General features: G+C 43.1%; 1 protein-coding gene across 3 annotated transcripts in view; it reads left to right on the forward strand.

The window, feature by feature from the left end:
- spag9b (sperm associated antigen 9b) overlaps positions 1 to 17,595 on the forward strand; it is a 300,349-nt gene extending 282,754 nt beyond the window's left edge. For 2 of the 3 annotated variants that reach the window (XM_063030689.1, XM_063030691.1), the window contains 5 exons: positions 4,338 to 4,451; positions 5,663 to 5,701; positions 8,045 to 8,221; positions 12,163 to 12,291; positions 16,389 to 17,595. In XM_063030689.1, coding sequence (XP_062886759.1) covers positions 4,338 to 4,451; positions 5,663 to 5,701; positions 8,045 to 8,221; positions 12,163 to 12,291; positions 16,389 to 16,504 — 575 coding nt within the window. In that variant the 3' untranslated portion in view covers positions 16,505 to 17,595. The remainder of the gene's footprint in view (positions 1 to 4,337; positions 4,452 to 5,662; positions 5,702 to 8,044; positions 8,222 to 12,162; positions 12,292 to 16,388) is intronic. The other variant, XM_063030690.1, reaches the window with a different exon arrangement.
- The last annotated feature ends 482 nt before the right edge of the window (positions 17,596 to 18,077 follow it).

An 18,077-nucleotide genomic window follows, 5' to 3' on the forward strand; every position in this document is an offset into this window, starting at 1 on the left:
CCTGTCCTTTTGATACAAAGTATATCCTTTGATATTAAACTCCCAACTATGGCCTTCTTTCAGCCACAACTTAGTAATGTCCGCAACGTCACAAGAACCAATCTCTAATTGCGCCACAAGTTCGTCCACATTATTCCGAATACTATGCGCATTTAAATACAGCACCTTCAGTCCTGCATTCTTCACTCTTTTGAATTTTGCCTCTGCGGTACAATTAAACTTTGCTCTGTCTGCATTTGTACCCAGTCATTGGCTTGTCCTTCCTTACATTCATGTTACACCCATCATCTACTTGTAAACCTGCTGGCACATCCCCAGCTCTATCATACTGGTTCCCATCCCTCTGCCATGTGGAGACCATATCTGGAACATTGTGTACAGTTCTGGTATGTGATGGAAACGGTGCCAAAAAGATTGACTAGGATGTTGCCAAGATTGCAGGATGTGAGTTGTAAAGAGTGACTTGATAGGCTGGGACTGTTGTCATTTGAGCAAAGAAGGGAGGTTAAATTATGAAGATTGTAGATACAGTAGATGGGTAGTCTTTTTTTCCAGGATTGGAGAGTCTTAAGGTGAGAGGGCAATGTTTTAAGGTGAAAGGGGAAAGATTTAAAAGGCATATTATATTCTCTCTTCACTACTCGTCAACCAGTGCTTCTAATTTCAGGGAACTGCAGACTTCAATCCCACCCCTTCTGACTGACTTCAATCCCACACCCCTACCATTTGCTATACATTTCTGACCCCGTCTGACTGACTTCCGTTCCATACCCCTACCATTTAAGAAAGTAAAATCTGACGTAGCAGTATTTCAGTGGAGTAGGGGAAACTACAGTGGTATGAGAGAGGTGTTAGCCAAAGTAAACTGGAAGGAGCTGCTGGCAGAGATGTCAGCAGAGCAGCAATGATGTGTGTTTTTGGGAAAAAACGAGAAAGATGCAGGACATGAGTATTCCGAAATGAGTATATTCCAGTATGAGTATACTCAGATGGCAAATAGTACAACTGTGGCTGACAAGGGAAGTCAAAACGAATGTAAAAACCTAAGAGAGAGCACACAACAAAACAAAAATTAGTGGGAAGATAGAGGATTGGGAAGTTTTCAAAAACCTACAGAGAGCAAGTAAAAGGAGGAATGGAGATGGGCTAACCCCTATTGACATCAATGGTTCTGGGGTTGAGAGGGTAAAAGCTTTAAGTTCCTCGGCATCCACATCACCGAGAACCTCACGTGGTCTGTACACATCAGCTGTGTGGTGAAAAAGGCACAACAGCGCCTCTTTCACTTCAGACGGTTGAGAAAGCTTGGTATGGGTCCCCAAGTCCTAAGAACTTTCTACAAGGGCACAATTGAGAGCATCCTGACTGGCTGCATCACTGCCTGGTATGGGAACTGTACCTCCCTTAATCACAGGATTCTGCAGAGTGGTGTGGACAGCCAGCGCATCCGTAGTTGTGACCTTCCCATGATTCAGGACATTTACAAAGACAGGTGTGAAAAAAGAGCCCGAAGGATCATTAGAGACCTAGGTCACCCCAACCATAATATATTCCAGCTGCTACCATCCAGGAAACGGTACTGCAGCATAAATGCCAGGACCAACAGGCTCTGGGACAGCTTCTTCCACCAGGTCATCAGACTGATTAACATGCTGATTTGAGTGTATTTCTGTGTTACATCTCTGTTTATTAAAGCTTATTATAAGTTACTATGATTGCACGTTGCACATTTAGATGGATATGTAAAAAAGATTTTTACCACCCATGTATGTAAAGGATGTAAGAAATAGTCAATACATTTCAAAAATAAAAAAGAGATGAGAGTGGATATAGGATCACTAGAAAATGAGGCAGGAGAAATACTAATGGGGGGACAAGGAGATGGCAGGTGAACTTCACTGTGGAAGACACTAACAGATGTTGTAGTGTGTGAAGGAAGAGAAGCTGGTGCATTTACTATTACAAGGGAGAAGGTGTTCAACAGGCTGACAGACCTAAAGTTACAGAAGTCACCCAGCCCAGATGAACTTCACTCTAGGGTTCTCTGGCATGGTGCCAGAGGACTGGAAAATTGCAAATATCACTCCACTCTTTAAGAAAGGAGGAAGGCAGCAGAAAGGAAATTATAGACCAGTTAGCTTGACCTCAGTGGTTGGGAAGATGTTAGAGTCAATTGTTACGAACGAGGTGATGGAGTACTTGGTGACACAGGACAAGGTAGTACAAAGTTAGCATGGTTTCCTTCAGGGAAAATTCTGCCTGACAAACCTGTTGGAATTCTTTGAGGAGATTATGTGGGATAGGTAAAGGGGATGCAGTGGATGTTGTATATTTGGACTTTCAGAAGGCCTTTGGCAAGGTGTCACACGTGAGGCTGTTTACCGAGTTAAGAGTCCATTGTATTACAGGAGAGTTACTCAGATGGTTAGAGCATTGGCTGTTTGGTAGGAGGCAGCGAGTGGGAATAAAAGAATCCTTTTCTGGTTGGCTGCCAGTGACTAGTGGTGTTCTGCAGGGATCGGTTTTGGGACCACTTCTTTTTATGCTTTATGTAAATGATTTAGACGATGGAATAGATGGCTTTGTTGCCAAATTTGTAGATGATATGAAGATTGGAGGGGCAGGTAGTGTTGAGGAAACAGGTAGGATGCAGAAGGACTTAGACAGATTAGGAGAATGGTCAAGAAAGTGGCAAAAGAAATATAATGTTGGAAAAAGCGGGGAGAAAATCCAAAAATCTGAGATGCAAAGGGACTTGGGAGTCCTTGAGCGGAACACCCTAAAGGTTAACTTGTAGGTTGAATTGGTGGTGAGGAAGGCAAATGCAATGTTAGCATTCATTTCAAGAGGTCTGGAATACAAGAGCAGGGATGTGATGCTGAGGCTTTATAAGGCACTGGTGAGGCCTCACCTTGAGTATTGTGAACAGTTTTGGGCTCCTCATCTTAGAAGAGATGTGCTGGCATTGGAGAAGGTACAGATGAGGTTCACAAGGATGATTCCAGGAATGAAAGGGTTATCATACGAGGAGCATTTGATGGCTCTGGGTTTGCACTCGCTGGAGTTCATAAGGATGAGGGGGGATCTCATTGAAACCTTTTGGATGTTGAAAGGCCTAGACAGAGTAGATGTGGAAAGGATGTTTCCTATGGTGGGAGAGTCTAGGACAAGACGGCACAGTCTCAGGATAGAGGGGTGCCCTTTCAAAACAGAGATGGAGAGAAATTTCTTTAGCCATAGGGTGGTAAATTTGTGGAATTTGTTGCCACGTGCAGCTGTGGAGGCCAGGTCATTGGGTGTATTTAAGGCAGAGATTGATAGGTTTTTGATTGGACAAGGCATCAAAAATTACAGGGAGAAGGACGAGAAATGGGGTTGAGGAGGAGAGGAAAAAGGATCAGCCACGGTTGAATGGCGGAGCAGACTCAATGGGCCAAATGGCCTAATTCTGCTCCTGTGTCTTAGGGTCTTAGTTACTGTACATGTCCAACCCCTGACTGACTTCAAACCCACACCCCTACCATTTACTGTACATTTCCGACCCGTCTGACTAAACTGTTCAGTGTAACTTTGCTCTTGTCACTATGGATCTCCGCAGTGTAGTAAGCTGGGAATTGGTATTATTACAATACTGCATGTCTTCTGGGTGATAGGAAAGGGAATGTTGTACCTTTGAATAAGAAACAACAATAAACATAGAATATAGCACAGTACAGGCTTTTTGACACAGATGTTGTGCTAACCTTTTCACCAAGGTCATTTAACCCTTCCTTCCTACATAGCCTTCAATTTAACATATTCACTTCTACCACAAGAAAGTAGCTTCCATCATCAAGGAGCCCCGCCATTCAGGCCATGCTGTCTTCTCGCTACTACAATCGGACAGGAGGCACAGAAGCCTTGGGTCCCACACCACCGGATTCAGGGACAGTTATTACACTCAACCATCAGACTTTTAAACTGGTGTGGATGTCTTCACTCAGCAACTCAGAACTGATCCACGACCCACAACTCACTTACAAGGAATCTACAACTCCAGCTCTCTACTCACAGTTTACAGTTTCTTTTTGTACATTGCTTATTAGTCTTTGTGTGTGGTTTTTCATGGATTCTGTTGTAGTTCTTTTTTCATGTAAATGTCTGCAAAAAAATTAATCTCCAGATGGTGTGGGTGTGTGTGTGTATAATATATAAAAACCATATATGTACTTTGATAATAAATTTACTCTGAATTTTGTTTTTGTCTGCAATTTAAGGGGAGAGAAGGCATAGAAATAGTTGTATTTATTATTATTCAGTAATACTGTTTGAAATCTTTTTGTTGTTTTGTTTTAAAGGAACTGGGAAACTTGGTTTCTCTTTCGTGCGGATCACAGCTCTCATGGTGTCCTGTAACCGCCTCTGGGTAGGCACTGGCAATGGTGTCATCATCTCCATCCCCCTCACAGAAAGTGAGTAATGAGGTGATATTTACATCGTGAACCTTCTTGTTTCCCCACTGCTCTTTGTAACAGTAAGTCTTTTTCCATCTAGACCAGTTAAAACATTCCCTCTGCTACTCTTTGACAGACAACTTTCACTGTTTCTCCATTTAAAACTAGCTGATAACTTAGTGGAAACTGGAAGTGCCCTCCACATTTCAAGCATCTTACTGCACTTGACAACATTGACAGTTCAGATCAGAAAGTCTAGCACAAGCTTTAGGTTTTTCTCAAAGTATGCTTCTAACAGCAAACTCATGAGTATGTGGAACATGCCTGTATTTGAAGGATGGAGATTCTGTAAGGTAGATAAAGGATACTAATTTGGAGTGGTTTTAGTTTTTCTGGAAGTGGTATCTTTTAATGGATGATCAGGTAATTTTATTTCCCTTTCCCTTTCCTCATGTGAAGATCTTGTGTCTGAGCTACTGTTCTGCTCTTCAGTAATGGAATAACCCAGGCACCAGTCAGTAAGAAAACTGCATCTCACCTGTTTGTTTCTTTATCCCTTTCCCACCTGCAGAAAGACCCTGTGTCCTGAGACTCCCATTCATTGCAGCTCAACTAACCATGGCAGGAATTGAGACAGTTCTTTCTGCTCACTCTATGCCTACACCCACACCCTGCTCTTCTGATGTTTAAACCTACTGATTTTTGTGCAAGTTTTAACCTATATATGAAAATATGCACAAAGGACTGATGATGTAGCTTCAGAATTTGTGGAGGAAGCTTTCCTTCCTCGGAGACATTCACAAAACTGAAGGGGATTAAGAGGAACTTGGAGTGATGTTTGCATTGAAGATAGTGCTGCCATTTGGAACCAGTAACTTTGCGCTGCAACAGATTGTGTTTTGGCTAAACGTGGGATTGGAAAAACTGATGCCTGTCCATTGTCCTTCTACGTGTAATTCATTTACATTGGGTCCTATGAACATAACACCCACCAGTGTGGCTTTATTGAGGCTGGAACTGAGTGTAGTCTTAAGGAATCAGTTACCATGCATTCTAATTAAAAGTGTCCTGGTTCTGGTCACTAAAACCACAGGCATCTTAATCTTAGTGAAAAGTTTTCATGCTTGCATCAAAGTTTTTTGTTCTAAGACTGTTTATACATTTAAATTGCAAACTTCAGGCCTGAGATTTAAGATTGGTGGGTTCTAATCCTTTTCTTCTCACTATAGCTGTAGTCCTCCACCAGGGACGGTTACTGGGTCTGAGGGGTAAGTGCAGATAAAACCATCAGAATCTCTGTCTCGGGCTGTTCTAGCCAGTCAAGGCAGCTTACATCCACCTTTTCTTTATAATGTTTGGCCTCCTCTTCTCCCCTCTTTCTCTACCTTGTCTAAATGTTACCCTGACGCTGGTCACTGCATTGCAGCAATATGTATGCTTGCTGATTGGTCACAGTAGCCTAAGTACTGGATGTTCCATCCCCTGTCTCCAGCGAAGGATTAATTTTGTTTTGAGGGCTTTCATTTCCATCCTCACTGAAGCCGTGCAGCGCTCTGCCTGTGATTAATTTATTTATTTGCTCTGACTTGCTGATCCATTTACTAATTTGAAGCAAAGACTAGGCTGGTCATTAGTTTGGAGGATGTCTCTAATGTTCAGCCTTCTACTGAAATACCAGATTAACATATTTTGAAGTGTATTTCTCTATTAAGATTAATGATGAGATTGGCTTTCTATTCAATTAAGTAAATGTAGACTGAGTTATGAAGTTAATAAATTAAAATTAAATTCAGACATAGAACATTACAGTACAATACAGGTCCTTGCAGACCTCTTAACCAACTCTAAAATCGGTTTAACTCTTCCCTTCTATGTCAACCTCCATTTTACTATGCTTGGAATCCACTTACTTGTGGACTCATACAGAGAATATAATTCTGTTAATTATATTTGGCCTTTGACAGATCTATAAAAGTTGCATTCAGAACTTGAATCACATAAATAAAATTGAGGAGCTTCTCACTTTGGGTGAACTGGAATAGTGGCCATTGTATACTGCACTTTGTAGTTATCTAAAGTGAAGTATCCAGTTGTTAGGAATCTAGCTCAATGAGATTCCGCTCCCCACCCCCCCCCCCCACTACTTCTTCTAAACTCCAGCAAGTACAGACCCAGGGTCAACAAAGGTGTCTCTTATATTAACCTTCCATTCACGGAATCATTCTTGTGAACTTCGTCTGGACCCTCTCCAATGCCAGCACAGTTTTTTTGGAAGGGACCCGAAACTTAATGTGGTAAGGAATGCAAATGCCATGGTAGCATTCATTTTGAGAGTACTAGAGTATAAGAGCAAGGTTGTGATGCTGAGGCTTTATAAGACAGCACTTTGAGTATTGTGAGCAGTTTTGGACAGATTTAATTGTGTTTGGGTGGTATACAAACATTTGGGCAAAGGAGATTTTGGTTCTTTGCAAAGGTGTGCCTTGCCCTAAAACTACAGAGCAGTCAGGCCCCAGTGCCTAGAATCCTGGCAGGCGACACAAATTCTCCTAAGGCATTTGTTTCTGTTGGTGCAGGTACTACTGTGATAGGTTGCAAACTTTGAAAGGGGAATTAGAATTGGTTTATTGTTGTCACATGTACCAAGGCACAGTGAAAAGCTTGTGTTGCATCCTGTTAATACAAATCAAATCATGGCACAATGAGACTTGGTCTCCTCAAGTGGGCTAAATATGTTGGGGTACTTGCTGTGAGTGGGTTTCCATTCTGTCCATGGCTTTTGTTTGCCATTTGAGGAAATGTTGCATTATATGACTAGCAGGGGCTGAAAGGTATTACTTTTCGAGAGAGGTTTGCAGTTTTCCTGCTTTTTGTTCCCTTCACCTATTCGCTAGCAGTTACTGTGCGCAGACAACAGTGAATTCTCATTTTATTTGGAAGAAACCTGTATCTGAAAACATGAGAGATACTGCAGATGCTGAAAATCCAGAGCAACACACACAAAATGGTGGAGGAACTCGGCAGATCAGGCAACAGTCCTGATAAAGGGTCTCGGCTCAAAGCATTAATTAACTGTTCATTCCTTTTCATAGATGCTGAGTTCCTCCAGCATTTTACGTGTATCTTTAACTGAAGTTCTCTTCTTAATCATGTAAACTGTAAAGTGGAAGAATTAACAGAAGTTTTTTTGCAACCGCTATGTATGTTACTGCTCCCACTGATAAAATGCTGTGTGTCTGCACCCAGTTATAATGGAAAGAATTTGCTACTAAAGGTCCTGTCAAAGTTTTCTGAGAGCTGGTGTCCCAGTACTGTCAGAGCTTTCAGTGTCCCAGGGAAAAATGGCAACTTAGTATTAAGCATACTGCATTACCCATGTCCGCCTGCCATAGTCAGAATGTAGCATGCTCTGTGGATTCTACCCCTAGACCTTTCCTGAGCTGCCACTCTATTCCTAAAGACCCTCTTTTTACTTTACTTTAACATCTTTTCATTTTGCTTCCGCTTTAGCCACCACTGCCATGATTGTGGCTGTCTTATTTTCTCCAGAAGTTCTTTGTTTTTTATCGTCTTGTTCCATTGCTCCCACTCACCGTGTTCTCTCTCCGCAGCCAATAAAGTGTCAGGGGGGTCTGGAAACCGTCCCGGAAATGTCATCCGTGTCTATGGCGATGAAAACAGTGACAAGATCACCCCTGGCACATTTATACCTTACTGCTCTATGGCACATGCTCAGCTGTGTTTCCATGGGCACCGAGATGCTGTCAAGTTCTTTGTTGCAGTTCCAGGTGAGCAGTTTATGAATGCCTTCCATTTCCATTGGGAACAATCTATCCTCTGAACTAACCCCTTTGCTGAGTTCCACTATGTAAATGGCCTAATATATCTCTCCATTGTGAAGTTAGTATTGTAAGGAGAGACTCTTATCTAAATCATGCAAAGTAGTTCCCCACACAAAGTCTGGTCTCCAGTTGCTCACATGACTTCTACTTATCGGTCTATAGTTTATGAAGATTAAATATTGCAAGGATTATTGCATTTATGTAGCACTTACTCATCTCTTTCAGCAAGTTCCAAAATGCCTCACAGCCAATGAAAATATTTTTTAAACTCTAGCCACTTTCTAAAATATAAAAAATGTAGCAACCAAACAGCAATGAGATAATAGGAACAGAATTAGCCCATCAAGAGGCTCTGCCATTCCAACATGGCTGCTTTATTATGCCTTTCAACCCCATTGTCCTGCCTTCTCACTGTAACCTTTGACCCCTTACTAATCAATAACCTCTCAACCTCTGGCTAAAAAACTCCTCCTCATCTCTGTTCTAAAAGGACATCCTCTATTCTGAGGCTGTGCCCTCTGGTCCTAGACTCAGCCGCTATTGGAAACATCCTCCCCACATCCATTCTATCTAAACCTTTTAATATTCCATAAGTTTCAATGAGACTTCCCCCTTGCAGCGAGTACAGGCCCAGAGCTATCAAGCACCCCTCATATGATAAGCGTTTCATTCCATATAACCATATAACAATTACAGCACAGAAAGAGGCCATCTCAGCCCTTCTAGTCTGTGCCGAAAGCTTACTCTCACCTTGTCCCACCAACCTGCACTGAGCCCATAACCCTCCATTCCTTTCCTGTCCATATACCTATCCAATTTTTCTTTAAATGACAATATCGAACCTGCCTCAACCACTTCTACTGGAAGCTCATTCCATACAGCCACCACTCTCTGAGTAAAGAAGTTCCCCCTCGTGTTACCCCTAAACTTTTGCTCCCTAACTCTCAACTCATGTCCTCTTGTTTCATCCTACACCTACCCTGACTAGCACATGGTACTGGAAGTAATCCAGAGATTACTACCTTGGAGGTCCTGCTCTTCAACCTTTTCCCAAACTTCCTGTATGCACTGCACTGGGCCTCCTCTTCTCCCTTTCCACCTATGTCATTGGTGCCAGTGTGCACCTGCTCACCCTCTCTCATCAGAAACTTCTTCAACTGCTCTGAGACATTCTGGACTCTAGCACCTGGGAGGCAAAACACCATCCTGGCGTCTCTTTTGCAGCCACAGAATCTCCTGACTGTCCCCCTAACTATCAAGTCTCCTATCATCATTTCATTGCCTGACTGAACCCCACAGTGCCACTGGCCTGGCTGCTGCTGTGACTGATAGGTCACCTCCCCCCCCCCCCCACCCGGCAGTATTCAAAGGGGTATAGTTGTTGCTGAGGGGAATGGCCACAGGGGAACCCTGCACTGACTGCTTACTCCCCTTCTCCTGGTGGTCACCCATCAACTATATGAAACCTGCACTCTGGATGTGACCACCTTAGTAAAAGTCTCATCTATAAGGTTTTTAGTGTCCTGGATCCTGAGTACAACCAGCTCCAGTTTCTCGGCCTTGTCGTTCAGGAACTGCAGTTGAGTGCTCTTCCTGCAGATATAGTCATCAGGGAGACTGTTAGGCACTCTGAAATCCTATATCTTACGGGTGGAGCACTCCACTGCTTAACTACCTCCAACTTCTCAAATATAAATTCTAGCCTTCGCCTGTTATTGCCTCAGCTTGTTGAGTTAAAATCTGGCCATTCCACTTACACTTTGCTTCTTTTTATTTGCCCCTTTGAGTTCCTACGAGATCGGTATGATTCCAGCCCGCTGAAAAGTTCCAAAAGACCCAAGCTCTTTTAACCCTCGTGCTCTCTCACCTACAAACGACTTCTTGCAATGATTGCTGGCTGCCGGAAATGATCAGATGATTCAGATTTATTTATCGCATGTACATTGAAACATATAATGAAAGGTTGTGTTGGCTGTTACTGCAAATGACACATAAGGATATGCTGGGCGGCACCCACAAGAATCACTACATATTCCAGCGTCAACATAATATGACCCCAATGCTTATCAGAACAACACAGATCATAACAAGCAAGAAAATAACAAAAAAAACAAGCCCCATTCTTCCCTATCTCCCTTCCACCTACCCACCCATGCACAAATAACAGTCTCCGGCTCTAGGACAGGCCATCTGCAGACTCAAGCCTCCAGTGGACTTGCAGATTTCCACACCTCCCTATCCGTAAACCCTAACCTGACCGCTAACTCCCCATTCTGTCCTGAAAACCATCCCTGCCTATTAAAAAAAACAACTAAAACATAATCAATTGTGTAAGCCACGTATAAAATAATACACATAATACACTTTGATGCTGAATAAATGATTCATTTCCTTCTGGAGCTGATCACGGTGCTGAGAAACAGTACAACACTCTGTGTTTTACTTAGAATATTATTTTAATGGGGTTGGTTTGCTAAATTAGACCTGAGTCTCCATTTGGAGTTAGTGGAAGCCCATCATCTGGTCCTGGCCGCATTAGCCTGGCATAGAGTTCTTGTGCTGACTGAGTGCTCAGTTGTGAGCCTGCTGAACTGATCCCTTTGGAAAGGGGTTCTCTCACTTGGGGGGTGCTTTCTGACCCTGCATCAGAAAGTCCATCAGCCGGCTCTTCCCTATAGTGCAGGCTACTGACACTTCCTTTGGAAGATTATTACAGAGTTAAGGAAGCTATCCAGAAAGCAAATGTCCTCATGATTGATTAAAAAAACAGAAAATGTTGAAAATACTTAGTAGGTCAATCAGCATCTGAGAATCGTAAAGCACTTATGGTCTTGCATCCAGTAACATTTCAGCACCAGGACCCTTCATCAGAACTGTGAAAGGGAGGAAAAAGTTGGTCTAAGTGTCTGAGTAAAAGAGGGGGAAGGGTGGAGTGAAAACGAGTGAAACTCAGGTAATTTCTCTGCTGGGGTGAAATAATGTGCCTTTTAAGTAACAATTAAGATCAGGTAACTTTGGAAAGCATCTGCATTTGGAAGAGAAAATAACCGTGAACCTCCAGTGGCCTGTCTCTAATTTAATTCATCAATCCACTCCTACTCTGAACTCTGACCCATCTGTCTGTCTGTGGCCTTCTGCACTGTTACACAAAGCCCAAAGCAACAACGCATCACCTTCTGTCTGCAGTACTCAATATCAAATTTGCCTACTTTGCATAACTCATTCTTTCTTTCTCTTACAAATGAGAAGTGCCTCTTTTTGCCTGCTTCATTTTTCTCTTCCTTTTTGCTCCTATTAAACATTCAAAACACATTACACAGAGAAGTTAATATCATAACTGCCCCTCATTACCACGTTATTCTATGTTAGCCAAGAAATTCTCATTGTTCCACCCATCACTCTTTCCCCCATCTTCTCTGCTAACTAGACTAACTTGTTTCTTCTTCCTTTGTTGTGTTGAAGAGTCCTGGATCCAAAAGTCAACAGCTTCCCTCACACAGATGCCTGGCTAGCAGAATGTTTCCAACATTTTCTGGGTTTTTTTGAGATCTCTGGCACGGTACTGTAGGGGGAAGCACGGTAGCATAGTGGCTAGTGTAACATTTTACATTGCCAGCAACCCAGGTTCAATTCCCACCACTGACTGTCTGTAAGGAGTTTATTTGTTCTCCCCATGACTACATGGGTTCTGTCCCCATTCCAAAGACATACAGGTTAAGGCTAGTAAGTTGTGGGCATGCTATATTGGCAACCCTTGCGGGCTGCCCCCAGCATATCATTGGAGTGTGTTAGTCATTGACTCAAACAACACATTTCACTGTCCATGACAATCTTTAATCATCTGTTTTGTTTACTCTCTGTAATCTTAATGTGTGGTTGTACCCTAGGTGCACCGCTTCACGCCGAGCATTCGTTTGAGAAATTAGGAGCGACTGCCTCTGAAGCATCCAGCCAGTCATCAGTGCCCACGGTGTTGGTGATGAGTGGTGGCGAGGGTTACATTGACTTCAGGATGGGTGAGGGTTTAATGTGTTCTGTGTTTCACATGGACAGCTGCCTCTTGACAAGGACTCATGTCCAGTAAAACTCACTCAATCTGGGACACTTGCTGGACTTCTGGATGGTATTCCAATGAATACGTTACATTTTAATTCATTTTAATAAATTTTCCTGTGAGCCCAAGTGAGTTTCATGGCAACATGGGACCAGTGAGTGTATAGGAAGGCAGGAATCAGCAGCTGATGAACCACTGAGATCGATATTTACTGTATTCCTTTAAGACACAGAAACCCAGATGAAGACTGGTTAACCAGAGTAATTAGTGATAGTAATAAATCAGAGGAAAAGGTTTTACGAGGTTTCAAAGATTCAAAGTATATACAGAATATAACTCTTGAGATCCATCCTCCTGCAGGCAGCCACGAAACAAAGAAACACCATGGAACTTGTTCAAGGAAACATCAAGCACCCAACACGCAAAAAAAGAACAAACAGCAAAAAGCGAGCGAACAACACATCAAATCAAACATCAGACTGGGAGTCCAGTACTATTCAGTTTAGTTCAGTTCAGTTCTGCATCGCTAGCTCACTACACACTGCACACAGAGCCATTCTTTGCTAGAGCACTCCAGTCTACATCAATCACCCGATTAAACTGCTCAAATTCAGTAAAACAAGTTAACAGAATCCAGAAATACGTGCACCGTGAGCCCAAAACGAGTCCACAGCCTTGCTGATTAATCTTTGCAGCATGGAACCCAAGGCTCTTTCACTGTCCTCTGACAGCAGCTTGCAAGAGGAAAAGAAAGACGAGTCAAACATTACTGAACATTCGCCTGTCCTCTTACATCAGCCAGAGGGTGGTGAATCTCTGGAATTCTTTGCCACAGGCAGCTGTGGGGGACAAATCTTTATGTATATTTAAGGCAGACGTTGATAGATTTTTGATTGATCAGGGCATGAAGGGATACAGGGAGAGGGCAAGAGATTGGGATGAGAGGAAAACTGGGTCAGTCAGCCATGATAAAATGGTGGAGCAGACTCGATGGCCAAATGGCCTGATTCTGCTTCTATATCTTATGGTCTAGACTTCCTTAAAGACAGCAAAGCGCCAGATCACTCAATCAGCCCAAAAACACACCATTAAAATGTAACTCACAGGTTCCAGATGCACTCAACTTAAACATAGCAATAGATCTCAAGCACCTCACATCAAAGTTGCTGGTGAACGCAGCAGGCCAGGCAGCATCTCTAGGAAGAGGTGCAGTCGACGTTTCAGGCCGAGACCCTTCGTCAGGACTAACTGAAGGAACAGTTAGTAAGGGATTTGAAAGTTGGAGGGGGAGGGGGAGATCCAAAATGATAGGAGAAGACAGGAGGGGGAGGGATGGAGCCAAGAGCTGGACAGGTGATAGGCAAAAGGGATATGAGAGGATCATGGGACAGGAGGTCCGGGAAGAAAGACAAGGGGCGGGGGGGGGGACCCAGAGGATGGGCAAGAGGCATATTCAGAGGGACAGAGGGAGAAAAAGGAGAGTGAGAGAAAGAAAGTGTGTATAAAAATAAGTAACAGATGGGGTACGAGGGGGAGGTGGGGCATTAGCAGAAGTTAGAGAAGTCGATGTTCGTGTCATCAGGTTGGAGGCTACCCAGACGGAATATAAGGTGTTGTTCCTCCAACCTGAGTGTGGCTTCATCTTTACAGTAGAGGAGGCCGTGGATAGACATGTCAGAATGGGAGTGGGATGTGGAATTAAAATGTGTGGCCACTGGGAGATCCTGCTTTCTCTGGCGGACAGAGCGTAGATGTTCAGCAAAGCGGTCTCCCAGTCTGCGTCGGGGATGTCAGGGTTGGGAACATATTTCTAACTCAACAGAAGACACTACGAGTCCTGCTGAAGGGTCTCAGCCTGAACCATCGACTCTACTTTTTCTGTAGACGCTGCCTGGCCTGCTGACTTCCTCCAGCATTTTGTGTGAGCAGCATTTTACAATTCATATAAAAATTGCAGGATAGAAGATGAAAGTAAACAGGCAAGGAGAACTAGACGAGCCCCAATCGGTACATAGCAGGGGAAAAACTACGGTGAGGGTCATTCTGAACCCCTGATGGCAAGGGACGGGGGGGGGGGAGGTATAATGAGGAATAAGGAAATGGTGGCAAGATTAAACGATTACTCAGTAGTGACCTTTTAAGGAAGGTACAGAAGCTGATGTATTAAAGAATCGAGAGAATTAGGGGCTAAAATGACAAATAAGATTGGTAGCTCAGGTTGGCTGTTTGTTTGCAGGATTGTTCACTGAGCCCGGAGGTTAAGTCGCAAACATTTCGTCGCCAATCAAGGTGTATGATTGAGTGTTGTTTCTGCCAAGTGCTCATGTTTATATTGGTCCAATTCATTGCTCTGATTAGTCAGTTGTCACAGTGGCCGCTAGTCTCTGCTGGGTCCCGGCTGATTACATAGCTGAGTGATTTCCGCGGGAGCGTATACCTGGTTATCAGTGGTTGTGAGCGTTGGTTCCTCAAGTGTTCATTGTTCATGGCTCACCCCCCTGGCCCCCATCCCGCAGATGAATAGGTTCTTAAATTGCATCCAGTTCAATATGCCTATTAATAGAGTCTTCCATTGTGAACCAAGTTTCTGAGAGTTCTTTTGATTTCTTGTCTTGTGCTTCTGCCAGGATTTTTGTTGCTTCTCAGATTACTTGTGTCCTCCTTGGTCTTCATGTACTGAGATGAGGGGTAGAGGATTGTGTCGTCTTGAACGAGGGACCAGATTAACTATCAGAAATGGTGCTCAAAAGCTTATAAATCCCAAGGACCCAATGATCAGAGTTACCAAAGAGATAGGTTATAGACAGTGGATGCTCTGGTATCAGCTTCTACCATTGTTCCTGTGGATTGCAGGCTGGCAGAGATGTCCCACTATTTATGAAAAGAGAGAAAAATGGGAACTGATTACCTTGTACTCAGTGTCAGTAAGACCAAAGATTTAATTGTGAACTTCAGAAAGAGTAAGCCAAGGGCACATACACCAGTCCTCATCGAGGGATCAGAAGTGGAAAGGGTGAGTAATTTCAAGTTCCTGAGTGTCAGCATCTCTGAGAATCTATCCTGGGCCCAATATATTGATGCAATTGCAAAGGAGCCATGCCAGTGGCTATATTTCATTAGGAGTTTAAGGAGATTAGGTATGTCGCCAAAGAGACACTTGCAAATTTCTGCAGATGTACCATGGAGAGCATTCTACCTGGCTGCATCACCATCTGGAATGGAGGGGCCACTGCACAGGATCGAATTAAGCTGCAGAAAATTGTGAACTCAGTCAGCTCCATCATGGGCACCAGCCTCCCCAGCACCCAGGATGTGCCCTCTTCTCATTGCTACCAGTGGGGAAGGGGTACAGGAGCCTGAAGGCACACACTCAGTGATTCAGGAACAGCTTCTTCCCCTCTGCCATCGGATTTCTAAATGGACATTGAACCCATGAACACGACCTCACTACTTCTATTTTCTTTCTGCACTATTTATTTAGCATTTTATATACTTACTGTAATTTACAGTTATTGTGTATTGCAATGTACTGCTACTGTAAAACAACAAATTTCATGACCGATACTAGTGATACTAAACCTGATTCTAATTCTGATTCTGATGTAACTGACAGGACGGAGCTAGGAGACTTCCTCAGTGCACTAAATCCATGTTATCTTCTCATCACTTTGTGTGTCAAGGCAAGGGCCGTGCTCTCTGCTTGCTGCTGCCATGGGATAGGAGGTACAACAGCCTTAGGTTCAGCAAGTTATTACTCTTAACCAGCAGGCTCCTGAACCAGTGAACTGGTTCCACAACCTATGGACTCACTTTCATTGTCCCTACAACTCATGTTTTCAGTATTACTTACGGTGTTGTTTATTTGTTTTTCTCTTTGAATTTCAGCAGTTTGTTGTGTTTTGCACACTGGTTGGTTGTCCATCTTTGTGTGTGGTTTTCTATTGACTTTATCGTGTTTTTTTGTATCTACTGTGAATGTCCACAAGAAAAGAAATGTCAGGGTAGTATATGATGACGTACGTGCATTTTGATGATAAATTTACGTGTTGTTCCCTCCAGGTGACGAGAGTGAAGAGACGGAGGAGCTCAGGGAGACACTACAGGTGCAGCCATCGCTGGCCAAAGCGGAGAGGAGTCATCTAATCGTGTGGAGGGTCACCTTCAACAGTGACTGAGACAACTCGCTAGCACAGTGACTCAGACACAAGCCTTGCATGTTGTTTTATTTTGGTTTATTTCAGTTTTAATTTCTTCACCGCAAAGTGTTTGAGCAGTTCTTCACCATGTCCCTGAGTTTGCATGGTGAGGTTGAGGGCAAGAGGTAAGCATCTCTGAGCTCTCACGTCCTTTTCATGGGGTCTTCCTACTGTTGACAGACAGCGCTTGCTAAGCATAGTCCTTTCAAAGACATAGGCTGCCTTAGTGAAACAACTGGTGTTAGTTTCAAAGGGTTATTATGCTAACACTATTCTAAAGAACTAATTTGTATTTGCAATGGTTATAAAGAAAGCTATTTATTTCTGTGTGGGTGTTATCACTGTTACCAAAGGACGTTTACCCAGAGTAGCACTCATGTCAGAGGACTGGTGGAGAGCCAGTCTTGTTTTAGAGATCTGTGGTGTTTAGGGGGGTATCAACCAATTCAGCTCACGTCCAACTTTTATAATGCAATTCATTGTAGAAACTCTGGACACTTATGACAGGGAAAGTTAACAACCTGTGTCACACCTCAGAACCATTTTATACACATGACTAAAATGTCTTCTTTTCTCTAACAGAAGTGGATTAATTTTATTGACTGTTTTGTTGAGAAAGAAACGTTTGCGTCTCTCCAGGCCTATTTTAAAAAATATACAAATTTTATGGTCTGTATTTTTTTTGTAAGTTTACTCTTTAGACACTTTATCTTGTATTTTAATTGCTCTGTAATTTGAAAACTGAATGCTGCGGCGTTAAATTGCTCTCTGTTGAAACCCAAGGCTTCATCATGGTGAGCTCAATAGCTCACACTGCAGTGTAGCCAATTCAGTATTTATTACCTATTATTAATGAACCTTTGGGGTTCAGAATGTAACTTTGTACAAGAAAAAAATATATATGTATATCAAAGACGGCTGCTGTTTGCTTGGTTGTGTTTCTTTAGCTCTGAGCTAGTTTGCATAGTGTGGGATCTGTATTAACACATTGTCGACATTGGAATACTGAGGTTGGGAATCGTGCGTAAAAGGGCACCATGATTTGCATTGATGGAATAAATCAAATTTTATTTTTATTCTGTGAGGTTTCCTGGGATTATTTTTCCGCTGGCATCACACCCTGCAGCTCCGTTTCCCTGGAAAGTCTGTGCCTTTGTGTATAAACCTGAAACATGGTGAGCGATTGTTCCTTGTCCATGATGCCACCTTAATCTGGTTCCCCCACACAGAACACTGGAGTGAACAAGTTGGTATAGCTGAAAGGAGGAAGACCTGTGAGCGGAGAGAAATCGCTGTCATGTGCTTCGTGCATTTTCTAGGGTCCAGCGATGGGTGAGCATCTTCACTGAGCAATGCAGATATAGTTGAAGATAAAGATTAGCTTTATTTGTCACAGGTACATCAGAACATTGAAACAGAGTAAAATGACGTATGCATCAAATCAAATCAGTGAGGATTGTGCTGGGGGCAGCCTGCAAGTGTCACTATGGTATCAGCGTCAACATAATGTGCCTACACTAAGCTTAACCCGTACATCTTTGGAATGTAAGAG

This window comes from Mobula hypostoma, chromosome 22 (assembly GCF_963921235.1).
Source record: "Mobula hypostoma chromosome 22, sMobHyp1.1, whole genome shotgun sequence".
NCBI lineage: Eukaryota > Metazoa > Chordata > Chondrichthyes > Myliobatiformes > Myliobatidae > Mobula > Mobula hypostoma.